The 27,293-nt window shown below is 42.3% G+C and overlaps 1 protein-coding gene across 7 annotated transcripts in view; it reads right to left on the reverse strand.

The window, feature by feature from the left end:
* The window catches only part of NFATC1 (nuclear factor of activated T cells 1), a 114,182-nt gene that overhangs the window by 59,112 nt on the left and 27,777 nt on the right, over positions 1–27,293 (reverse strand). For all 7 annotated transcript variants that reach the window (XM_042869039.1, XM_042869042.1, XM_042869041.1 and 4 more), the window contains exons 4-6: positions 10,328–10,530; positions 7,323–7,495; positions 5,277–5,417 (exon numbers count right to left, since the gene is read on the reverse strand). In XM_042869039.1, coding sequence (XP_042724973.1) covers positions 5,277–5,417; positions 7,323–7,495; positions 10,328–10,530 — 517 coding nt within the window. The remainder of the gene's footprint in view (positions 1–5,276; positions 5,418–7,322; positions 7,496–10,327; positions 10,531–27,293) is intronic.

Here is a 27,293-nt window from a genome sequence, read left to right on the forward strand (position 1 = left end):
GAACTTAAAATACTGCACTTGAGTGTCTACCATGCAGTGAAGTAACTTTTTCTCCCACAGTGTACAGGAACTAGAACTGAATTTCTCAGCATCCTTCTGAGACTTTGAACTGACATTTGCACCCTAAAGCAGCAACTGATTGATTACAATCTTTGCTACAGATGGTGAAAATCGAGAGGAACAAAAAACCTGCTACATGCTTCAGTGGACACTTAAATTCATCCAGCTTTCTTCTTCTCCATATTGCATTTTCTCTGTGCAAACATTTGGCTGACCAAACTTGACCACTCTTTCAACATAAAGGAAGCTTCAGGTTTTCCTATTTAAAATAGTTACAGAAAAGAGAGATTTTCTTTGGCGTATACGCCAAAAACTTGGTGATCTCACCCAGCTATCTCTCATCTGCTCCAGCATAGCTATTATCATGCTACATCAGTGCCTTAATGATCTAAGAGCGCAACCTGTTCCAGCAGCAAAGACAAACAGTTTTGACAGAAAAAAATTCATTTAACATAATAAAAATGACACTACAATGAACAGTTTGAAGCTAAATCTGAGAAACTGTTTAACTCTTTGAAAATGCCCATAAACAGGAGAAAATAATTGGAGGAAATGTTGCTTAGGTGGTGTTTACTTCTCCATCTTCTATGAACTTGAGTTTCAAATGCTTCAGGCACAATAGCTGGGGATATTATGTAATTAGGTTACAGGTGCTAGGATCATTGTTGATTTGAAGGCAGAATAATCAGCAGCATGTTCAAAGCCACAGAAATCCATAAGCCTGGAGTTTCTAAGAGATGTAGTGCTACAAATAGTGAACTTTATTATGCCCACTAAAGACAGTGATGCATCTTCAGGGTTGCATACATAAAGGACAAAAAGGCCGTCAAATTTAACAGCACAGAATCAGAATTTCAAAGTCAGTGTTACCTGAAAATCTAATCCTGTGATGAAGCTGGGTGTTACATTTCTGCCTTTCTGTTCTTTAAAACTCTTGCCTTGAGCTCTGGTCAGTAAGCACAAAACCAAATAAGTGAGTTTGGTGCTCTAACTTAAAGAGTGGAGACTCAATTGAATGACAACCAGTAATAATACACTAAATAAATACCCAGTTCTTCCTATATATCAAAACCTGTTAATAATGAGGATTTCAGTCATTTTAGCCTGATCTCTGAAGTATGTCTCAACTTGGACAAATCAAGGAAGTCCAGAAATACTTGAGCTAGCTCTAGTGCCAAAAGTATTCTAGCTACAGGAGCAAGGAGAGATTTTTGGCCTAACTGGATAAGTTAACTCCTTCGGATCATAGTGCAAGACTTTCCAAAACCCAAAACACCTTGTGCAACTCTACAATATCCTAGAAGGAAGGAATGGATATGTGCCAAGAAGATACACCTCTGTCTTCACTGTGCTTTGGTGCTCGCAATACTACTTGGCTTGTGTCTCATTAGTAAATTTTCTTGTCAATTACAATAAACATTTTTGTGAACTGAGTTATAGAGAGACTTAAACATCACTAATGGTACTCTGATACACAAGGAGACAGAAGTCCGGTTGTTTCTGTTAGGTTCTTTGTGCTTTTTTATGTTCTCATACAGGTAACTCTTGTTACCTTTCAAAAATGGCTTTGTAGATAATGTTTGTAGACATTGTTATAAGAGAAAACAAAAAAAAAAGAAGGCAACTGCCAGATATATAGTCTTTAAAAACTTTTCAAACATCTCTGCATTTTCTTAAGTTCCCTGAAGGTTTTTGCTGCCTGGTACATTCACACAACCTAGAAACTACGTAAAAAGATTAACGCAGGTAAGTCAATAAATCATTGTCTTTTAATATAGATCCAGATCACAATCTAAGCTTTTCCAGATGAGTGTGTTAGGAAGAAAGCATTTTGCTGATCTTAGTTCAAACACCTCCTTGCATAGCTAACATCAACTTCACTTCATCCACTTTCATAACCAAAATGCACACCTTGCCTCCACAGTGAACACCAGCATCAAGTGTCCTTGTTTCTAGGGTGCTGCAGACATCTATATTCATATTTCAGATGAAAACAGATTTCTGCCATGTCCTAAATCTAGCACCCAACAAGCGTGACGCACAGACTCACAAGACACTTGAAAATCAGGAAGAGAAACCCATGACTATAAGGACAGAAACTGAAAGAAGGTAATTATTAGTCAGTTTGCAAGAGAGAAGTATATTGTGAGATCCTTCTGTCATGCTAAATTCAAATGCTGAATTTAAAAGAGCAAATTTCTCAAAGTTCATTCAGCACTTACATCTTAACTATCCCTACGTTTCTGGGATGGTTGCTTTATGCCATCGCTCATCATTTGAAAACATGGTCTGATGTGCAAGCAATAAATCACTGAACAAAATCCTGAGAAATAAAGTCTCATTTCAACACGTGAGAACTTTTTTCAGGTCCTGCAGCAAGCTTGAGCTAACTTCAGTCTGCTTCTGAAAAGGCCCATTGTTTGTCCAAAGGGGTGCCCTCTGCCTCAGCACCACGCCGTATCACAAGGGGTTCTTCCAGATGGGGTCCTCACAGCCCTGCTTTCACAGTCCTTTCAGCACACCTTCACCCTGCAGCTGACTAGTTTCTCCTCTGTGTTGCACTGCTGCAAAGAATCTTTTGCTCCGGTTCATGCACTCCTTGGCTGAAAAGAAGCCAGTGAAGGGTTAAGCTGAAAATACCACGTCCTGCCTCCCCGGCTCAAAGATTGATTTGATCATTCTTCAGGGATTCCCTCTTGTATGAGTCACAGTTAAGACAGACTCCCTACGCAAGGAGGCCAGGATAATGCCATTCCTCCAGAGATTACAACAGCTGAGGGCTAGCCTGAAGACGGAGAGCTTGGGACTCATGCTTGGAAAAACATTCAGCATACCACAATGCGCTCAGCAGACTTAAAGAAATTATTCAGACAGAAGGAAAAAAACCACAGAAGCCAAACACAACGTGTTCTCAAACTCTCTGCGTTAACCAATTAAGTATGCAGACTAGCATAAATTAGACAAGCACACAGAGGCTGCCTCCTGGCTTGGGGACTCTGCCTGAATAAAGACTGAAAACATGAACTCATGTAGTATAGTGTTTAAATTTCAAATAAAGGATATTTTCCCTTTATAGAGTGCAATTATTCCTGTGATCTGTTACTTTGTAATAGCTGTATTTGGCTGTTACTCACTAGGAACGTGATTAACATTTTGAATTCAAAAACAAAAACAGCAACAGTGGCAAAACTAATGAATGTCTCCAGCTAATCACAGAAGTTCATAACTAACTTTCTAAGAGAAGAAGAAACTGTGCTGGTGTTCCTTCTCTTGACCTACTTTTATATACATGCAATAGCTGAGAGGGAAACACTGCTTGCTGATTTTCAAAAGTAAAGGCTGGGAATGTATTTTCATTTCATATTATACACAATGACCTTGCTCAAAAAATGAGTTGGAACAATCTGTCACTAGGACAGTGATGCACTGGACTTGTTTGTTTTAAATGCATCAAGCTGTGTTACACAAAGGAGCATGCAACTCAGAGTCCATAGAAATTGCCCTGGATTTGCTAGCAAAATTCTTTTTTTGTGAGCCATTCCTAGTGACAAAATCGCCTTACAAATCAGCAGCTGGGCAGCTCAGAGATTAATGCAGGCTAGGTGTTCCAGGAGATGCTTTTAAACCATAAAGGCTCATCCCCATAGTGTCCTCCCATGTGGCAGTACTGCCTTGCAATCGCACCAAATCTCCTGTGATCGCACTAAAATGAAGCAGGCTGTCTCAAATCAGATCTTCTACTACTGATTTAATCATACTGATTACTCTTCAATGGCAACAGCTCACTGACTGACTCCTACAGCGTTTCCATCCACTTTGCACCCAGGAGTAGAGAGCAGGGAGACCTCTGGTGATGTCTTCAAGTAGAGGAGACACTCCTGCATGGGTCCATCCTACCAATCCATACACCCAAGCAGGGTTTTCCAGAGTGACAGGCCTTTAGATCATTTAATTCCTCACCAGCAGACTCAGTGTGCAACTGTAGACTCCTTCATTTCTCATGATTTTTCAAAAATGTTGCATATATAATTTTTTCTTGATCTCTGTGCTGTCTTTGTAAGCTGCCTTTGTGCAGCCTCCAATTCCTTTTGCTTGAGGGAGATATCTGGCTAGACAGAGCAACGCTGGCCTTGTTTTGTACTTTTGTAATTGAAGTCAATATAGTGAGCATCCTGCTTTGTCCAAGTCCACCCTGGGGTACCTGCTAGTGAGCAAGGAGCACTCCCATTATAGTTCTTTGGTACAGGATAGTTCAGAAATTTTTCGCAGTCAGTAAAGGATGAGGACAGAAAATAAATAGGAAAGAAAGCACAGTTTAACACGTTTTCCCTCCTGTCATGAGAAATATCCGGGACTTAGCTCCTGAAATGTCACACTAACCCAATTCTGCGCAGGGAATGAAGTTTAAATATAAAGTACACAGAACCACTCTTCTATCTCATCCCTCTATACTCAGATTTTTATGCTGCAATACTGCCCTTTTTTTTTTAATTTAAACTTTCTGAAGAAGCCAAAAGGGCATCCTGCTCACTCCCTGAGTGCAGTGTGGCACCTGGGACTGCAGGAAGGGCTCAGGATTGCTCTGCCTCAGCCTGATGCTTACTTTCGGTGACTTAAAGCATGATGGGAACCTTCAGGAAAGCCCCACACTTGTCCCCTGGGAGCCTGCAGGTGCTATAGTGGTGTGGGGGGGAAGGTCTCGTGCCTCCTCAGCCCTCTCCCCACTGGGGCTCCCCTTCCTACTGCTCTGCTGACACCAGCAGGGCTGGCCTGAGGAGTGCCCAAGATGCTTGAAAGTGCAGGGGGGGGTTCAGCCGGCAGCTGAGGAATCCATGGCTTGAGCCAGTGCCACGGAAACCCTTTCCAAAACAAGACTCCAAGCTATCCTTAACTATCTCATTTCAGAGCCTGACTTTGACTCACAGCCCTGCTCCCACTCCACCACGCAGGCATTACAAGGAATGCTACGGAGGGCCTCCAGTGCTCTTCCACTGTTGCACTGCTGCAGAAACAGCCTCACTGCTGCCTGCCTGTGTCTGCAGCTGCTGCAGCACGAGGCCTCGACACAGACCTCTCTCACAGCTTAACCCAGAAATGTGGAAAACATACTATGCACAGAGGAAAATGTGATTATGGGGATGATGCTATCACCATTTGGCCAGGATTTTGTGACAGGGGGAAGAAGGCAGACAAGAGTCTAAATTGAAAAGACATACCTGGTGCTTTCTCCAAAAAGATGACTTTCGAGTCTTGCAGAAAGTTATGGCCAGTCAGAACCATCTTTTTCCCTCCAGTAACAGGAAAGCTGTCAGTACTTTGCTTCTCCACCAGAGGCAGTTCTTGGGCAGATCTCTGAGCTGGAGAGGTATATAAAAGGAAAAAAAAAAAAAAAAAAAAAAGCAACCACAAACACACAAAAAGAAATAAATATTACATTAGCAAGGGACCTAATGCTTGCAATCCTTACTTTCATAAGATGAGTTTGACATAAAAATAAGAACAGCCAGAAGATTTGTAGGAAGCATGGTTTCTAAGCGCTTTCATCATAAACAATACTCTTATCCAATACAGTGGCACAGATTCAAAAAGCTCACAAAAAAAACCCCACGATGTTTAAGTTGAAAACTCAGCTTCATCTGTACTGTGCCAAAAAGAATATTTTTAGAGGAATTTGTTTATGTAGAGTATCTTCTCCGAGAGACAAAATAATAGTTCCTTGCATATACGCCATGCATTTACAAGGCATACATGAGAACAAGACCATCCACATCCAAACTGCATTTCTGTCACAACAGCCATAGCTGCAAACTGACTTTTATCATTAGCTATGAGCCTCACGATCCAGCTAAAGTTCACAGTTTAGAAAGCATATTTCCACCAACACCTGAGTGCCAAAGCACACGTGGACTCATGCAAACAGAAACTGTATTCTCGTGGCAAATATTTTATCATCTGAACTGCGACATGGAGTGAGCATGGCTGAACTTCAAGGGATGATGTGACATTTTATCCAGATTACATGGTTACTCCTGGTGTCACATGCACTAAGAGATGCATGAAGTTTTTGGCACCAGCTTATTCCACATTCTGCACTGGAAATAACACTAGCACTCTTTTTTCCCTCCTGTTTTCCATTACTTTGAGGAGGCATGTAGCACGCTTTTGCTCATTACACGGTACTTAAAATTGCAAGTCACGGATACAAATCCAAGTGGCTTCATATTTAGTGGCCTCTTGAACTTGGCATATTGGATGGACTCTTCAGGATGCATTAAAACTGTGGCCTTATCATGCTACACAGCAACTGAAAATGTCTCATCAGCTACAGCAAGGAGCAGGATAAAACCATGGCTCCTTTTTTTTCCTTCTTCCTTTTTTTCTTGATGTTTATTAATTATTAGAGCGTTTTCAAAAAAGGAAACGGGGAAAATTCTTCATCTCACACAGATGGCTTTACGTCAGTCTACCTGTTGTAGGTATGGAGGCTCTGCTACTCTTCATAATAACATTGGGATATCTTAATATAACTTCCTTCCCACCACCACCAGTTTGTTTATTTAAATGGATGGCTATGAAGGAAGAAGGCTATAAACTACTGGTATAACAGCACTGCTCTTTCCTACAAAGCTTGCTTCTCTTGTAGACTCAGACTACCAGAATGGCAGCAGTGCTGCTCTGCAAAAATGGATGTAGTTCTATCACTGGTCTTAAAGTCTGTCACTGATGACACTGCTTTTGCAAGAGGAATGCAGGGATGCTCTTTCCTGGAGCTTTGCTATTAACAATCCCTAGAAAAATACCAATGCCAAGCAACTGGAGCCAGGGTGTCACCTCTAGTGTATTGCTAGCCCATCATCAAAGTGTTCAGGTCCTGTTTGCTGATTTTTGCTTTATGCTGGGGAGAAAGAGTGACTAGGACACAATAACTGCTTTCCAAAACTATCACAGTTGTCACCTGTATGATAGGAAGTCAACAAAAAAACCCAAGTCTTGACAATTTCAGGCCTACTGTTAGCTTAGCAGTACTCTATTTTTGTTCTAAGTGCGTTCTTCCTTATAAAGGGAAAAAGGCACAAAGCTACACTTTTTTTTTTTCTACAGCAAAAGTATTTTGTCATCAATACAAACCACGCATTTTTGCAAAACAGAGCAAGGTTCACTGGCTAGACAGGTGTGAACAAGTGTTTAGCACACTGATGGACAAACACTGCGTGTTCAGTGACACAAGAGCTAGCAAGAGAAAGACATCTGTTGCTACTTACAGCACTCGATAGGGTTGGAAGCTACTTGCAAAGAGAGGGTCCTCCCGTTGGACTGTGGGATGTGAACTCGGAAGACCAGTCGCACACGTGTGTTCTTCCGCCCAATGTCTGTTTCTCCCTTCCGCAGCTCAATGTCAGAGTTTCTGAGCTTTAATATTCCAGCACAGTCAATGCTACCCAAAAGGGAACACAGAGCAATTCAATTCATTTCAAGCAGAATTCAGAAGGACACAAGAGTGCAGTTTCTTCCCTCTCTCCTGTACATCTTCCGTGTCATACATAGCCTCAGAACCAAGCTAAACGCAGTAGCCTTCATCCACAAGTAGCTCAGTTCAGGCTATTGGTAGTAACACATAGCAGCTGAAGTTGAGCACACAAACCTAAGATGTTACTTCAATTGCCAGAGGGAGAAAATGTAAAAGATCCTCCCACCCCACACATCCTGAAAGGATGGAGCTTACAGACCAGCTGAAGTGCAAAGAAATGGACTAAAGGAGTCCAGAGGAAAGGTCATTACCTGCACACTGTGCTACTAACTTAGAATGCAGGTATACTAACAATCTCACATGTTATGGCTAATTCGGATAAAAATATTCCATGATTTTTATTCTAGAGCAAACTCCTGACAATACTCATTATTGAGCACAGTTCTCACAAAGTCAATCCCACTGTCAATGTGCTTCTATCAGTGAATTTCTAAGAGTCGTAAGCTGAAGTGAGCTGAAGTTTTGCAAGAAAAAAAATAAACTCAAGGTTTCCCCTCTACATTAGAGAAAAATGTGCTGTTTGTCCAGAAAGAACTCCTGCTATTTCTGACCTCTCTCACTCCTATTTTTCAATTTTGGTTTTCTTGTGAATGAGTCAGAATTTCTGTCAAAGCAAATTCCGACAGAGAAAGTTCACAGAACAAAAGATAAATAAACATACGCGCTCAAAAACCCACTGCAAAAATACCTCTGCTTTGGTTAAGACTACAAAGTCTGCATTGCAGTTTATTCTGGGTACTGGTCTCTGGCATGCATTTTATTATACTAAATACATATAGTTTAATTTTATTTTGAATTAAAGAGTTTAATTCCTCCTCCAGACCTTTGAAGCTCAGTTCTGAAGCAAACTGCAAACAAAAACTATGGCAGCCTGGTTTTGACCTGCATTTTTTTTTGAAGTATAGATTTCAGAGTAACAAAAATACCTTTGCTGGTATGATCAAAGAAACTAATGAACATATTCATGCTTCTTAACAAAGCATATTAGCAGAGGAAGTCATAAGAATTAAGAAATATTTGTACGCATGTCAAAATTTTATGCAATAATCCATGTGACAGAGAAGAAGTGATGTGCATCTCACTAATGCCTCTTCAATAGCAAGAGTTGTAAAACAAAAAAAACCCTCAACAATTTGCTCAGACTCTGCAAGGTATGGAGGAGCACAAATCAGGTTGTAAAGTCATAGAAATTAACATTTGAAATCGATAGTAATAATTATATGTGCAAAGTTAAAATATGCTGATAAGCTTCATTGCTTCATTATACGAAAGCCAAACACACAAAGTGTTTGTGAGAAAAGTCCTTGGCTCTAAATTTCATTTCATTGTTAGCCTACATGGCGTTTTAGAGCATTGACATAGAAGGCTTATATAAGCCAAAGCATTGTTTGTGGTTCTTGGGAGAAGTCTACTATGATCTGGCATATGTGTCATGAAAATACTCAGTTTGGTTCCAAAACTGTGTGACTACCTTTATTTTATAGGGAAAGAAACAGTATAATGACAGAAAATGGGGCTGCTGATTTTGCATGCTCATCACAACTTAACACAATGAAGTGACAGAGGTCCTCATATCTTGAGTGATGATCCTAATCCCAGCTGGCAGTGCAGTTAACCACATTCTAGTTCTTCTATTTACATGATGCACTCCAGCACATGTTGCACATGACATTGCAAACCAGCTTCTAATAACTGCTACATACAGTAGTGTTCAAGTGTCCGTTTTTCACTTCATTAAGGTGCAGAAAACAGTGTATGAATAACCAGGAGTAAAATCATGGTTTTTGAAAGTTCCCTGGGATTTCCCATGGTCTTTGTTGTGGTGGGGCCTGCTTTCCTTTTGTCCGTTTATTTACTTGTCCTTTCTGTCTCCCTGTAAATGCACACATCCATGTATACATATATGTTCACATTAATACATCAGCAGATGCACATACAAAATCCTCCCAAGGCAGGAGATTTGGAGAAGGGTTAGCATCATTGAATGAGGGTTGAAGAAGGGAGTGGATTAAATCATACTGAGGGTCTTGCTTATGTCACATACACAGCTTGATACTGGATGCCTTATACACAATCCTGTAATGAAATTTACCACTAACACTCAGATTCCTATTAATTCAGAAGTTCTAAGGTGTGGATGCTTTCTTTCCGGCATGGGAAAACTCATTCCAGTTTAGTAACTGCATTCTGTAAGCTTTAACTCCTTCCCTAAAAATTTTGCTTCTAAACAAACGTGGATTTTTATTACATAAGAACTAAGAATGGCTTTGTTTGTCATGAAAAAGGCTAGGTTACTTGGAAATGTCCTCTAGAAGAGGTTCCATTGACATCCAAAGATAAATTTTAATAGGCCCTGTTCCTTGTGCTAGCACATACAGGAGTAAGAGGTGTCATATTTAGAAACTAAATGCAGGAGCTGAGGTAGGAGATATTTAGAGCTTGGTAACCGAGACACTTATTTTAAATGGCAAATAAGCACATTGGCTGAAACTCTAGAATGAAAGCAATCAGTTGTCATAAATATTTGCAAAGTTCATTTTGTTGTTAAGCTGATGAGAGGCAGTTTGTGCTAGTGAAGTTGTGAAAACTTACTACTACTGAGTGGAGTTAAAAAAAAAGGACAGAATAAGGAAAACAAGGAAAAAAAAACCCAAGGAAAAAAAAATCACAAAACAGAAGAAATGAAGTGGGAAACAAGAGGAAACTGCTAAGCAGTCAGGCATAGTATCTGGGTCTTACGTTGCTCTCATGTTGTTCTCTGGAAGAAGTGGGATTTCCAAGACTTTGGTGTTGGAAAGTATTGTTTCGTGGCTGGTGGTGGAAACAGTCTTCCCAGTGATTCGATGAACCTGGTAGAAAGCATGGGGTCGCAGCAGGCGGTCGTCTGCAGTCCCAATGAACAGCTGTAGCGTCAGGGGCTCGCTTTCTAAGTAACCATGGAGCTGGCAAGAGAACAGAAAACGCCCACTGAGCACCACGGACATAAACTGCTAGGAATCAATTAAATTTTTATAAGCAGGAGAGCCTAATTCAAGGAAAGAACTTGTGACAGGTGCTATGTGTTAAGTTTCCCCCTTCCATTTTTCCTGTAATGTAATATTGGTACAATAAAAAGGTGCACTCAGAAAATGTCTCATTATCCCGGAGGACCTGAGGCATTCTAGATGCGGTGAACTTTAGTGCACTCTTGCTATGTCCACAGAAATCTTTGCATAAATTCTGTCGCGGAGTTTGGAAAAAAAAAAACCCACAAAACAACACAGTCAGTGTTCATCTGCAGTACTGAGGATAGCAATTGCAAGGGGGTTTTGCATGTGGAAAAGAGCATAGATTATCTACCCCTAAGCTTCCTGCGTTGTTCCACGTGTGGAGGATGTGTAGGACACTTCCTCTCACTGATTTTTCTGCCAATAAAATTGGAACAGAATGGAGACAGATCATGTGTACATAACTTGATGCTCACCATGTGTGCAAATTCTTCTTACAATTGCACAAAAATCTCACTGAAGCTACTTGGCCTGACTCGAGCCTCGTTCGTGTTACAGTGACAACTGTGATGCCAACGAGAGTTATTTCTACTGCATGTCAAAGCAGTAGTGCCTACCCTCAATACTGTTGCTCTGAAGAGGCCACCTAGGGTTTATGCCAGTGCAAAGCCCAGTCTGCCTTGGGAGAGCAGACAGCACATGAGTGAGCCACATGCATCCCACTCCTCTATCATCAGCAGCCCTCTGCTCCAAAGCACGAGGCCTCACGGCTCTGTGTGCTGCTCATATTTAAGGTGAGGCCAGCCTAAACTCTGTGAAAAACAAGAATACAACAGATGCTGCCAAGTAGAGGGTGTCTTTAAGCTGACACAAACTGAGCTCCATACCTGCCATTTTGGCTCACCTGGCTAACTTTTCATCTTCAGACTACAAGGGTCTTCAAGTCCTGGCTGCAGAAAAGCCCAGGATGAGCAAGCTCAGTGAGCCCAACAGCCTGGCAGATGAGGGGTGCACTGAGTAGCAGGGAAATAATTGAATTGAATACATCTGCTCCAATGCCTGGCAAAAACTGGCAGGTAACAGACAAGCCAGAGCTCCTGGCTCATACTGCCATGCCATGCAAAGGGAGCTTGCTGCTGCATGCAGAATGCGTCCCAGGCAGGCAGAGAGGTTTTACAGTTTCCTCTCCTCACGCCTCCTGATTGACCTCAGTGTGCCTGCCACACCATCACTACAGCCAGTCAGCCCAGGCATCTATGCCCTTTGCAGTGAGCCATGGCACAGAGCTCACAGCGCAGCAGCACTCAGAAGCAAGCTCAGAGACTGTGCCTGCCACAGGGCCCAACCACTTCTGTTGCCTTCACCCATGCTGAGTCAATCCCAGCCACACGGGCATAGCAGTCCCACAACCCCCCTGCTATTCCATCTCTCATCACTCTGCCATTTCTTCATGCTACCACCTGATGCTGGGAAGCAAGCCCTCAGAATAGCTCTTCCACCGGAGAGCACTGAAGCTCTGCACTGTGGGAAGGGAGGATGTGGCAGCTGCAGGAAAGAGGAGCATGAACCAGGTGGGCAGTTACAGGAGATACATAGTGCTGAGAACATGTTCTCGCTGCTATAGATGTACTTTTCTCTGCTAATGATTCAGGTGGGAGAGGCCAGGCTTTCAGGAGGTGTACAGCATCACTACACCATCACTAACTCAGACAGATCTATTTTATACCATTGATGACATCTTGGCAAGCAGGAACAGTTTTAATTTACGGTGTAGGAAAATGCAAACAAAGCTACTTCCCTACAGCTTTTTATTTATTTTTCCACAGAAGATTTGCTGGGTGGGCCTCTCCCACGATCCTAGATCAAGCAGCAGGATCTGCTGCCATTCCTTTAATGTGTGTAGCTCTTTGTGGAGGAGGCTGGAGGCTCTGATGCTTTCATTAACTCCTCCACATCTCTTCCCTGTCTCCAATACAGGCACTGTCAGAATGGTAGAAACAGAATAGCAGATCTCAGCCTCAGCTCTCACAGAGGTGCTATGGACTGTGTCTTTCGGTTCAGCTGCTAGCCTCAGAGCCAGGAGCAGCAGGTGACAGGCTACTTCTCTGCTGGGTCACAAGCAAAAAGTGGCAGTGACTTTCTAATTTGCTGCTCGAATAACTTCAAGAAGCTGCATTTTCAAGATTTCAGTAGGAGACCTTAAAAAAAAAAGGTGTTTTTCTCCAGCAGGAGTTTGAAACATGCCTGCCATGAGGCTGAGCTTTGTTATATTGCAGCAGTCCTCAGCTCTCCTGCCTCTGACCCAACTGTCAGCCATCTCTGTAGCCACTGCCTGTACCAAAACAGTGTACTTCCCCTTCCAAAACAAGGTAGTTCTCAAAACACATGGCTTCTATGTCTGGCAGCAGCAAGATTCTCAACACCAAGATCTGTGCTATGCTGCAAAAACAGAATTTTCTGGTTTTGACTCCCAGACCGTTGAGATGCAGTCTGAGCAGCTCGTGTGCTCCCAGCACAGCTGGCGACCACAGGGAAGCCACCGTCTTACTCAGCACATCTCTGTCCCCGCGTGCCTTGCGGCCATAGCTGTTTACTACTGCCACGGACTTGAGTAGGGCTAGCAGAGTGACCTGGATTCAGCCCGGACTGATCTCACGCTGCGTCAACATCTCCAGAGCCCCAGCACTGAGGCCACGGTGACGGAGGAGACATGGGGTACTGTTGGGTATTTTCGATCGTGAGCGTAACACAGCTTCACAGAGGAAAAAGTAATAAAGCGTGACACAGAAACCGATTAAATTTCTACAGGAAGCTGCTGGAAGAAAAAACTACGTAGCTATGCATTACCAGCAGTGACTTCTCCAGCTTGTTACGGAGGGTGCTTTTTATGGAGTGTGTAAAATTAAAATAAACCTATATTGAATTACAAGGCCGCTTAAAAAGTAAAAATAGACCAGCAAGTAACTTAAACCTCAATTCGTCAAAAGCAAAATCACACAGAGAGATAACCGTGTGTTTTACTAAATCAGGGCGAACGGGTCAAAAAATCTTAAGTCTTGCATTGGGTTTTGCCATTTCAGGTTTTATCTTGAAATCAGAACTTAGCTACTGCTGTACCTCATAACCTACTTGTGAGTCTCACACGGTATTTTTCCCACAGGTTTTTTACTAGGAATCAACCTAAAATGCAAAGCCCTCACCTTTGCATCCCTGCCTTCCTACAAGAAGAGTTTAAATGCTAGAAAATAAATATTAAGACATCAGATGCATGTTCTGCATTGTTCTTTAAACTGAGTGATCTTCAAACTAGATTTATGGTTGTATTTCTTTTCCTTTAAGGTCCTGTTGTACAGCTCTGCTGGGCTTCACTAAGCCGTGAGCACTCTCTGGATACATCATGTATTGTTAATCATGCATTCTCTGGGAGCTCTTCCTCATCTGGTAGTTCTGAATCTGAAGAGCAACAGTGCTCAGCATGATGAACAAACATGAGATTTCAAGAGAATGGAAGTGTCAGAGACATCCAGGAAGATAAGGCTGCTGGTCCAGTTACTATACAGTTGATTTTGCAGCCAACAACACAGGCAAAATCCTTACTCAACTGTAAGTTTTGTGCTCTGCAGTAGAAGGCTTCGGATCTCAAATACGAATTTCCCTTTGTGTTTTCCTCAATGCATCATATTTGTTACTTTCACATTATGTGACTTATATTCCAATAGAAGCAATAACAGACAACAGCGCAAGGACTAACATTTGAAGGGGCACATACTGTTGACTAAATTTAGGTCATTCTCCCAGCATACAATTTCTGTGACAGATAATATTGAACTTTGGAAGACTTTTTGGCATGCTGTAGGGGTCTGGAAAACAGGCAAGATTCTGCACACTTTCAGCAGGTACAGCAAGAATACTCTGTGCCTCCCTCAAAAGTGTGACATTACTGTCACGTCATTCAGAAGAATGAAAAGGGGAGCACTGGCACTACAGGAAGAGCTGTAGTACTCCGGGCAATTACATTTGTCAACAGGTAAAGGAAACAGAAAACAAGGTGAACGTGAAAGGGGAAGGGGTAAAGGGGAACTGAGTATTTCTATTAGTTAGGAAAGATTTCACACATTCACATACACGCATATTTTCCATGCATGCTCTGGAATACTGTACTTGGTATAAAGATTCTGTTTCCTGGCATGCAACACGGGATGCGTGCGTCAGACACCCTATTTTTATCTTTTTCTCTGTGTAACACAGTCCCAAAGCTGAAGCTCTTCTCATAATACCTCAGTGGCTGAGTACGGGTGACAAGGGCTGCTCTCAGCTGTAGGGTTCATACAAAAGGATGTGCCTTTCCTATCAAGCATGCTGTGCTTGGCAGTACCTACATCCAGATGGAAAGAACCATACATTCCCCTGATGTGAAAGTGTAAAGGAACATCACTCCAACTAAGGATCAGATGCACACAGTTACTGAATGAGCTGTTCTTCCCCAGTAAAGGTGAGAATACAGCAGCCACCTGTTTTAATACAAAGTAGAGATGCAGGACAAACTTGAGTATGTAGATAAGACCACTGTGGTCAACGTCACTGGTTTTGAAGTGAAAGTAGGTCATGTTCTCCTGTTCTGACTGACCACTGACTAACCTGCTCTTTTCCTTTTTGAGCAACACTGTAAAAATATTTGAACTAGTCTCCAAAGACATTTGCATATATATTGTCTGAAGCTGCTAAGATCAAAATCAGACTTTAATTGCGGGCCTGTTTTACACTCCTCTCATTCTATCAAAAGCAATGCAGTCACCAGTAATTAACAACCAGAACAGGACTGATCACAGTTAAGCTCTTCATCATCTTACATCATCTTACGCAAGAGTGAGAGAAGACTGCACCGCCTGAGTGACTGCTGCACCACAGCAAGCTTTCTCTGGAATTCCTAAAGCTCTCAGTCATCGTTTTCACAACACCATCTCTCACCAACACCTCTTGGCTCTCATTAGTAAATTGCTGCTCATCTTGATGCATGGTGCCAAAGCAAATCCCAGTCTTTCCCTTGGAGTGCTCAATGTGGAATGGGCTTATTGTTCCAGCACGTCCAGGCAGTGTGGTGCTGAATGCCAGGAGGTGTTCCTCTGACAGCCAGCAAATCCCAAGGAAAACAGAACCATTCCTCCCAAGCAGCAAACATCTGACTGCAAGGTAGCACTTGATTCAGACACACATCAATCATAAGCTGAGGTTTATCACAAACATGAGCATACCCAACCACAGGGTGTTCCTGTTGTATCCGAACAAAGTGCCTGGTACATATCTACAAAATTTGGCAACCAGAATTGAACAGACCTGAAAATGATCAGCAGAAGAAGCTGGAGTGTTTTTAACATAAACATTAGAAAAACAACAAAACCTCTCCAAGCTCACTGAGGCTACTGAATTTTGAGGAATTTTTTCAGATGTTGTGTCCCACATCTCGAATGCTATTTCAGAAACAATGGTTCTCCTAGAGACTGCAAAGAAAACTTCTACTATTTAAGTTAGGACATTTATTTTAAGAAAGGCAGCTGAAATATCCTGCGTGCTTCTGTCAAAGTACTTTGTGCTTTTGGCATGCTGAATTATCTGTTGAAATGCTCAGAAAGCTACCTGTCATAACAATAAGCTCTCTGTGCCTGGAAAGGCTCCCAGAGGCTGCTGAAAGAATGGTCCCATTCTGGTGGGAGCCAAGAAGGCCATCATGGCCAGGCACACCAGCCAGGTGTATATGGAAGACTGTTCAGTGTACTTGCAGGGAGTTCTGCAAAAAGACCACAGGCACACCAGTGCTTCTTTTTTTGCAGGCAACTAAACCAGGACATTCCCCAGACTCTTAAATCTGTAAATGTGTTAAATGAGTGCTGCTGCTGAGTTAGGGCTTAGCCCATTCCAATGTTTTCAGGACTCCCACTAATGTCATAGAATCATAGAATCATAGAATCACTAAGGTTGGAAAAGACCTAAAAGATCACCCAGTCCAACCATGTGGGGCACAACCAGGGACTTCATATCCATCCTCTAAGCTAGTCAGGAGCTTGTGCTTGATAACTGTCCAGGCTATCAAGTACTGCGTCCTTCACGACAATGATGTGCAAAAATCCATATGTAACACCTGTATCAGCAATAAATTTGTAAATGTGCGTGCCTGTTCTTTGTACATTCAATACATAATCAAGTCTGTGTGAAAACAAACACATCTATGCCTCTAAAAATAATACGAAAAATATCTACCTTTTTTTATCTCTTCTTGTGCCCCGTCCCCGGAGGCATTCAAGGCCAGGCTGGATGTGGCTCTGGGCAGCCTGGTCTAGTGCTTGGTGACCCTGCACACAGCAGGGGGTTGAAACTAGATGATCTTTGAGGTCCTTTTCAACCCAGGCCATTCTATGATTCTATGATTCTTCTCCAGCCATGTCACTGATGGCCATACTGCTTGCACTCAGCAGTGCTTTACATACCCGTCTGTCTCACTCTTATTTCAGAACCGTTCAAGGAATAATCTGTGCTTGAGTATTAGTCTGGAGAGAATCATTAGCAAGAATAAACAGTCTGATGAAGGGGGGCTTCTTTTGCTTATTCTCTCATCAGTGACTTGGAATGTAATTGCTAAACGCTTTCAAAACAGGAAAATGTGATAAAATGTAAAATCTATAGAGTAGTGAAATCTTTGAAGTAATTGCTGCTTGTCTATTCAAGCTAGAGCTTCAAGAACTCCACAAACTAGCTTTATTGCAATCTTTCTCAATCAGTAGGTTTTTGTTGTGTTTTGTTTGTTTTTTTTTTTTTTATGGTAACTGCACGTGATGAGTGGTAAAATAAAACAAATTGTCACATTTAAAAAATGTACCTAATACACAGCCTCAAAAACATAACATCAGTGAGTATTCAGCATCTCAGTTTTTCGAAAACAAATTGAAGATCAAGCTGTTTAGCTATAAAGAAAGGGCATAAACATTTTGGGTATTGATTTCAGCTATAAACACCAAGCATGCATAAATATAGAACCATCACTCTGAATTTTAAGAAAAACAAAATACTTTCAGCTACCATACAGAAGTATCTGGAGATGTAAGCTGTTACATCATGGGTTTAAATGGGTAGAAGGAAAAGTTGGTTTTCCAGGCATTGATTGTCATGTGAAGTAAAGGCACTGAAACCAAGATCAGGAGACCTGGAGATCTGTTCTTGTGGTCACTGCAGGGATCCTGCCTGACCTTCGCTTGGGCATGTCCCTTAGCTCCCTTGCCTTGCCTTCCCCTCAGCTGAATATGCCCAAGGACCTTTTGCTGAAGGACCAGAAAGCCAGGAAACTCCTGCTCTGCCAAATATATATATAAATTATAAACATATATATATATACTCAAAACTGGTTCATGAACTGCTGTGGTCCCAGCCTCACAGTGGGCTCTTCTATCATCCCTGTTTCTTTCCAGCTTTGGCTCCTCAAGTGGACGTGTTTCATCCGCTGCTGTACTACTTGAGTGCCCTCTATTCATTTTAGGGCTCCAGCACACCTAGGACCAGAAGTAGCACAACACAAGAAGGAAACTCACTTGTTGACTAACAAGACAGGCTCCCCTTCTCTTTGCTGGGAACCAGGCGAGCGAGAGAGCTTGCCAATTTTTTGATTAGGTGCAAAGCCCAGGTCCAGACCACATGTCAATGTGGATGCAAATCAGAGGTGCTAAACTTGGGCCACTTGGATGCTCTTGTACACTGTGTTCTCTAGTGAGAGCACAAGGCAAAAAAAGGGAGTCTCTTATTTAAAACATTAGAACGGAAGAACTTCAGTAAAACAAGAAGAAGAATAAGAAGAAACACCACAGGAACCAAAACAGCTGAGCTGTTCGCTAAGAGCTCTCTGGTCATAGTAGCTTCTCTGAATTTTATCTGACGTGGTTGGCCAGATTAAGTGTATAATTTATGCCCTGTATGACATAACATCCATGCTACTCTCCACAGTCCCTCACTCACTCCACATAAAATGTAACAGAAATTCCGACAGTTTTTGTGCTGCTTTCAAGATTTATTTTTCCTTTCTGAAAATCCACTTTCCTTGGATTCACTCAAACTCTGCTTTAAGATCCAAATGTAGTTAAGTGTTGGTTCACAAATAAAAATAAGATGGTTTGTTCCTGCAAAGAGCTAAGCCTAGGCAGAGAATGAGAGCTGGATGGAAGAAGGAGTGAATGAAAAGCAGCAGGAGTGTGTTTTATGTGGCACTTTCTAGTGCTGCCACTTGGACTTAAATTCAACAGTGCAGCAAAAGAGCAGCTGTTCACATCATGATGAGTAAAGATCTATATAAAACTTCCAGCTGCAAATACGCTGTGAGGAATTATTAATCTTAACATAATAGAGATGCTGTATACTCAGTCACTGGCTCACAAGTCATTTCTGTCTCCATCCAGGGAAAAACAGCCTTCGTGGCTGCTGGCTCCCGTAACAGCCATGAGATCTCCTTCTCTAAACAGCCACAAGATGCTGCTCCCTATTTCTAGGAAAGCTATTCCTCAAAAACAGGTGTTCTTGCTAATGATTCTCTCCAGACAAACACTCAAGTACCAATCCAGTTCACAATCCTCAAAAAATCATAATTATTATATTGATGAGGATGATGTCCATCACAGTAACTAACAGGCATCTCGTGCACTGGACCACTGGGACATCATTATTATTCTTGTAACCAGCAGAGAGCAGGTAGCAAAGCAGAAAGCAATCTTCTACCATGAAATCAAGATGCCCCTTCTCTGATCATAGCTGTTCCCGAACCTGCTTTCAGGTGATCAAAGGCAGCCAACCAACTCTGAGCCATATCACAACCCATCTCCAAGAGAGCATCACCCAACTGTACAGCTGTGATCTCTTAAAACCTTAGCACAGCTCTCTCTGGAGAGGGCTATGAGAGTTGTCCTCTGTGGAGGGAGGGACACCAAGCGCAGGCTGCCCACCTAAATCAAATTTTCCTTCTATTCAACAGCCTTGTGCTTCCCTGTGGTGGCTGCAGCTGGCCCTGTACTCTGCCCTCCTAGGTAGCCTGTGTACAAATTGCAGGGGTAATAGGTTGCCCAGCTACACTGGGCATTATCTGCTGAACAATCAAAGCTTTTTACTGCACACCAAGGTGAATCTTGGTTCACACGGGACAGGGGCAACACACTTCTAGGCAGAATACCTCTGACGTTCACAAACACCAGTGGGACAGTATTAGACTAGAAGTTATTACCTTTCGCCTCTATTTTTACACCTATTCCAATGATATTTATTTAAACTACCACTGAAGGCAGAAAGCTGGGGCTATGCTTAAAGGCGTTATCTCTGTAAATATTTGGAGAACTATAAATACTGAGCCATATTAATAATATGAATATTGGACTATGTGTTTTGTTGCCATGAAAATTGGCATAAATACTCTTTTGATTTTTAATTTCTCACTGTGTGATCACTGATTTCCAGCAACTCCTTTAAAAAGATAAAATAATTCTTATGTAAGACTTCATACTGTTTAGTTAGCAAATAGAATTAAAGACCACAGCACAGAGCGGGATCTAAAAATGAAAACTCAGTGCCAGAAGCAGACAAAGCATGTTGTGCAACAACAGCTGCATGTCCCATGTTGGACACAGTATAATTAGGCAGTCCATGAGTTAAGCCCAGACTCTGTTTAGGGAAAGGAAAGGGCTGGAAAGGAGGCTTTGTGATGGTCTGAAATAAACTTTCTTGCTTCTTCTGTGAGTAACATGAATATTGACGGCTTCCCAGTTTCACAGCACCTCCATCCCTTTCATTTATGTACAAGTGAGTTAATGAAGGAAAGCATTTTTAACAAATTATAGAAATGTAGAGTGAGGATGGCTTTGCCAACAAAGAAGCAGAGAGCTGGTCACGGAGTTATGGAATTCTCTGCTAGTTTTTGCTTCATCAGATACAGAAACGTATGAGATTAGAGACAGAAAATTTCATCACAAGTTTTTACATATTTGGAGCCTGCTCTATGTTTACCCAATTTCTGCTTCATCCTTCTTAAAAATCAGCATCTGTGCTATGTGGTAGAGTAACTCCTGCTCCACTGTGAAAGGTACAGCACTTCCCAACCCTCTGACTGTAATCCTTGTGCAGAATTTACACTTCCATTCCTTGATAAATAGAACAGACTAATGCAGCTCTCTTGTTCTTTGGAGTCAGAAGAGTGCTGTTTACAAGCACATGCTCTTCAAGACAGGTTCTGCTTCCATTTTTTTAATCCCCCAAAAGGTACAAAAGTGTTGTCACAGCACACACAACTTTCATAAAGGTGCTGTTTGTGGCTCCTATCTTAAAGCAGAAATGGCAACATGTTTTGCACTTTTGGTCCTGTTCTCCTTCCACAAGCCACCTTTGATCCAATTGGTCCTAGAGCTCTAATTACTCTGAACTCTTATCTGAGAGCATGCCTTCCACAGAAAGCATCTTAATGGAGCAATAAAAATAGGCCAGGTATATTTTATGTCTCAGCTTCAAGGTTTTGACCTCCAAAACAGTCTGGTTAAAATGTGAAAAATTCTGAGATTGGATTCCACACTGTGAGCTGCTTGAGAGCAATGGTGATACCACAGATTGATGTCACCTGTTTTACAAAAAAAACCCAACAAACAAAAAAACCTCCAGACATTTGCACCTTTCTTAGAAACAAAGTAGTCTTTAGGTCTTTTAATTTTGATAGGAACGGAATTTTAGAATGGATACAGCAGACCAGATTGCCTAACTAGCACAGCATGAGCATGAGCAGCTCTGCCCAACAGACCACCAGGGCTAGAATAAACTGAAAGGTCTGTGATCTGTAACATCATGTAAATCAAATAGGTAGGAGAAAGTCTTATGACACACTTTGTCAAGACCTGTGGACAGTTTTCAAGCAGTCATTCTAAATACCCATGTTGACCAGAATTATTTGGCAACAACTGTTGCACTAGAATTTCTCTCAAATACTGACAAGCTTACACCACAGCCCTGTTCAAAGCTAATAAGATATATATAAGATAAATAAAACACTGAAAATATAAATGACCGAATTTGCAAATAAAAGCTTTGCAGAAGAGATTATTTGCTGCCTTAAATGGATGACACTTCACTTCAGTTGATGCAGTAGGATGTCCTTACATGAATGGGATTTGAAGAGGACACTGAGGGTACACCATCTTCTCAAAGGGAGTCACAGTGAGTACCAGTGACCAGCACCTGTGTGCTTTTACACCAAACAAGGACAGTATTCAGATCAATTTGTTGAAGTTAAACATGGCTCTGGCATGGCTTAAGTCTCAAGCCTGAGATAGGAACACCAATGTCTCAAAAGCCATCAATCCTCCCCACCATACTCAAACCTAACTTGGGTATCTCAGTTAAGAAGCAAATCTTAGTCCTGGCTAACTGGTAAGGCTATAAAGCCTGCTAGGCCCAGTGATACCTAATTATATATAACACATCAAGCCAGAAATAAACAGGGGAAAGTTGGGTGATTCATGCCACCTAACTAACATCTACAGGCTGGACAACCATGAGGAGTAAGTAGTTAATCGTGACTGCCTTCACAGCCAGCAAAAAGAAATTTGCACTCTGAAGGCGTGACTTACCTGAGCTACTTCAGATGTTCTCACCAGAATAAAATTAATAGCTCCCTAAACTCTATAATGACAAGCTTTCCCCTGATGACAGAGAAAAACTAAAGCAATTAGCTCACTTGAAGACATCAACGCTTAGCCAAATAAAACTGAAACACAGAATTGCCCCGCAATCGACCTGGGGCACAGTTCAAAGCATGAGTCTCTCACAAACCCTGGCAATACTGGAAGGAAGATGCACCGCACCTAACCTGAAGAGACATCCAGAATACTTTCTGTGAGAACATTCCCACAGTGGCACAGTCTGCTACAGACATGATGTTTTGCACTTTACTGTCATGCATTTTGGGCATTCGCTCGTAACTTTTCATGGCAGTGATACAGGACCATCAACTTGAACCACGGCTAAGGCTGGAAGGAACCTCTGCAGGAAATATAGTCCAACTCCATGCTCAAGTGCAGACACCCAAAGCAAGTTACCCAGGACCATGGCCAGACAGCCTTTGAACGAGACTCCAGAACTGCTCTGGGATAGCAATTCAGTGCTCAGTCACTGTGCTCAGTAAAAAAACTGCTTCTTGGCATTCAGGGAGCACCTCCCTTGCACTTCGTGCGCACCACCTCTTGTCCTGTCACTGGGAAACACTGAAATCTATATTTATTGCACCCGCACTTCAAGTATTTGTGAACACTGTTAAGACACTTCTTAGTCTTCTCAAGGCTGAATGTCCTAGCTTTCTCAGCCTTTCCTCATAGGTGAGATGCTCCATTCAGTCCCTTCAACATCTTCATGGCCCTCTGCTGGACCCTCTCCAGTTGCTCCATCTTTGTCTTGTTCTGTGGAATCCAGAACTGGATACAGTGCTTCATGTGTGGCCTCATTAGAGCTGAGCAGGAGGAGAAGAATCACCTCCCTTGACCTGCTGTCAATACATAAAGTAGACCAGAATACTTCTGCACTGGTCTCTGTGGCAAGGTCACCCTGCTGGCTTATGCTCAATTTGGTGTCCACCAGGCCCTACCAAGCTGCTTTCCAGCTGCACAGCAGCCAGAACATCCTGCTGCTTAAGACTGCTCTTCCCCAGGTGCAGGATTCTGTACTTCCCCTTGTTTAACTTCATGAGGTATCAGTCAGTCCACTTCTTTAGCCTGTCCAGGTCACTCTGTATGGCAACACATCTTTATGATGTATTAGCCACTCAGTTTCACATCATCTGCAGACTTGCTGAAGGTACACTCTGTCCCATCATCCAGATCATTAATGAAGATGCTGAACAAGTCTGAACCCAGTACTGAGTCCTGGTCTTCACCATTAGTTACTGGCCCCTCTGGGCCACTCAGACATTTAACTGCCTGCTCATCCAACCCAATCAGCCCATAACTCAACAGTTTGTCTGAGGATCTTAAGAGTGACACTGTCAATGATCTTATTGAAGTCCAGATGAACAACATCCTCTCAGCTATCGGGTCACTCATTTCATTGTGGAACCTTGTCAAGTTGGTCAAGGATGTCTTCTTGATGAAGTCACGACTACTGCTGATGATTTTCTTCTCGTTCTTGTGCCCGCAAATGGTTTCCATCTGTCACTCTCCCCAAGACTGGCATATAAACGCCTTTGTCTTTTTTCTTGCCCTCCTTGAAGATAAATCTGATGTGCTTTCCTCCTGTCTTAGGATAATTCTACCTTCTGTCATGATCAATCAAGTCATAGGAGCCATCCTACCATGTCTCCATGACCCCAACAAGACCATCTCCCTGCAACTGTACTCACAGCTCTAACTCATCACATTTATTCCCCATACTGTGTTCGTTAATTAGTATGTAGGCACTTCAGACAGGCATCATAGCCAGTTGAGTTCCTAGAGAGAGTTAGGTGATTTTGCTGTTATTATACCTGTAGGCACCTCCTTGATTACATGCAATCTTTGGTAGCCTCTCCACAGCATATATGATGCGTGTTCCTGGAACAGTGGTACTTTGCAACCCTCTGCGCTCCCAGAAGGAAATACCAAAGCCAGCATGATCAGTGCTTCACTGTGTTCCTCCGCTCAGATTTCTGTGGGCCTCAGCAGCAACACATGGCTGGAAATAGGTGGTCACATGTACCAGCTTCACCTCAGCCTCACTCTGCTCCTTCCCCACGGGTGAGATGGGACTGACAAAACAGCCCTCCCTCAGATGGGAGGTACTCATCTGTGGAGTAAATTCACTCGTCTACAAGGACTGCAGTGGTTCCACTCATTCCAGCAGTGCTCCAGATCTTACATCTGGAGCACAGCAGAAATTCTGGAGCAGCTTCAAGCACATTTCGCGTGCCTTGCTGTTGCTTTTATTTTGTGTATGATATTATATTAAATTAAAATTTGCATTACATACCTTTCTTATACAACAGGGCAAAAACCATTTGCTAACAACTGAAGAGATAGGAGGCTGAAGGTCAAATTTAATCATATTTTAGTTTATTGTACTCAAGACTGGAGGAACAGAAGAATTCTTCTACTCATTAGATTAATTGGGGTTGGACTTGATGATCTCTGAAGGTCCCTTCCAACCCCTACGATTATGTGAATTCCCTAAAAACATCTGCTCTTAGCTACTCGGATTCTAAGTTAATGCTGGCCTGTGACTAGAGCAACTGTATGTGTAAAATCCATTTCACTGAGAGCTTCAGGAGCTTTATTTACACTAGCAAAATTGCAGAGCCATAGCTTACTGTCAGCATGACCACTGTGCTGTTTGGCTGTTTGGAAAAAGCTCTCAAATGTGCATCCATTTCAGCTACTGTTCTTTGTGCTGGCAGTGGGGCTATGCGAGTTCACTTATTTCAAGGTTTTCCTCGCAACCGAGAGGGATTAGGAAATGGGGCTTTGATGTGTTCAGGACATGTGCTTGACATTACGTGTATACCTAGATGCTGGCACATGTGCCTGCAAGTTGTGGTCTGAATTGTTTGTCCCTGTCAGCTCATATTTTCAGCTATGGGTGGAGTTTGTGTAAAATTCTACTACCACATGCCGTTTTATATTCAGTAATAATCTACAATCTATATTCAGTAACTATATTTGGTTCTACATTCAGGAATATGTTATTATTGTAGAATATGAAATGCAACACACAAGGCCCGTGTGATGAAAACAACATCATCACAGGAGAGGAGGCTGAATACTCAAGTTAAAGCCATTTGGAAAATATTTGCAGAATTTTAAAGGATTATTGATCAATAAATGCCATCCCTAAACGTAAAAAAGAATATATACCCATTCCAAGTCATTTTATGATTTCTTGCAAATATGAGGAGGCATTTATGTATTTTATGCAGCTTTTAAAGCATTCTGTGATGGCAGTTGCTATCTAAATATCTAAATAGTGTTACACACACAAACAAGCCCGCATGGCACTGCGTTCTGTTTCAACCAAACAAAATACTCTTCTATGGCATAGGAGATACAAGATGTTAAAACACTGAGCTCTGCAAAGAGTGGCAGTGTTTTGTATGGCTTCCCCCCTCCCCAGCAAGTGTTATCTTCTGGGGACTTATCCAAGGTGGAAAAACTAATCTGACCCATCCCAGTTACCCTTCTTCAGCACTTCATTTGGCTTCTAGACATGCTATTCCTCTTCAAGTCAATGAGTTCTACTGTTAAATCTAACCTGAATGCGGTGCCAATTTTCTCTGGTCTTTTTCTTCTAGAAATGAAGGCACTCGATACATATACAGCAGTGAAACTGTATTAAAAGCCACAGCAGGTGGAGAATAATACAACCCAGGGAAATTTTTGTTTTTGACTCTACTCACTATCAAAGCTATGCACAAAGCACACCAAGGCACAGTAAATAAAGACATTTCACACAGACAAGCACGAAATCTTCCAAAACAAAGAAAATTAAATTATCTTTCAACTAAAGAGCACACTGCAATGAAACACTAACTGAGCAATTCTAATTAAAAACACGCTGTGAATCTCCTACTTTCCACCAAGAAAAAAAAAAAAAATCACACTAGTGCTCATGCATGTATAGCCACTCTCTAAAACCAGTCAAGCAGCTTTCAAGCCAAACAATGCAAGACACAGCATCTCAGAACTACAAAACATATTGAAACTATTTCCAGAGCAATCATTACAACAACATGCTAGGCGAGGATCTCCAGGGAGGGGGTGGCTCCCTGGTGCTGCCCACTGTGTTTGGCGCAGTGCTAGCAGCACCCGTGCAGCATCCCATCCCTCGCCCTTAGCCAGCAACCTCCCAGTGTATGCAGCCCTGTGTACCAATGCTTGCCTTGGCAATGGTTAGTCTCATCCAAAACACAGCTTGTAAACAAAGCCTTATGTACCCACATGCATACGCAGGAGAGTTGAAGAGCTGGTAGTCCTGGCCCCAGGCAAGCATGGGCAGCTGCTGCACAGGCTCTTCCATGCAGCTCTGTTCAAGCCTCCTAATCCCTACATGCTGCAATCATCTCAGGCTCAGATCCCTGTCATGGCAGTGCTAAATCATGCCACAGCCTCAGATGAACACACTGAGATGGGAATGAAAAGTCCAGGCTAACTCTTTGCCTCTAAGCAGGGTTAGAGTTTCACGTACAGCTCTCAGTTCTGAGCAGCTCTCCAGAAATGAAACGCAATCCCTCTTCCAACCCATTTCCTTCTATTTATTTACCTTTTCTCAGAGCCACAATACGCTGTGGGCTTCCTAGACACTAGCCACTGTCCTTTCATGGGCAGAGAGCCAACAGGATAGAAATGAATGGCTTGTTATGTACAGCAAAGACGGATAACCTGTGCAGAACATGTATGATATGCTGATACTGCTATTCTGATGCAGGCACAGAAACAGGAACCGGCTAAATATAGCGGGCTTCAGTGACTGATCTAAATTACAGACTTAAACAATATGAAGAAAGGTGAAGCTCTCCCAAAGACAGAGAAAAGTAACGGGAAGATTTTGCTAAGTGAGGAGAATTTTGGTCATACCACCATTATTCCTGAATCGCTATCAGGACATCCAGTTAAAGCTTCAGAGACACAGAGACCTCATGCAGAAATTAGATGTTCACAGACAGGTGAGAGAGCATAATGATGGAAGAACAAAAGATG

Source organism: Lagopus leucura, unplaced genomic scaffold (genome assembly GCF_019238085.1).
Source record: "Lagopus leucura isolate 7727_CA_CO unplaced genomic scaffold, USGS_WTPT01 Super-Scaffold_100002, whole genome shotgun sequence".
Taxonomy (NCBI): domain Eukaryota; kingdom Metazoa; phylum Chordata; class Aves; order Galliformes; family Phasianidae; genus Lagopus; species Lagopus leucura.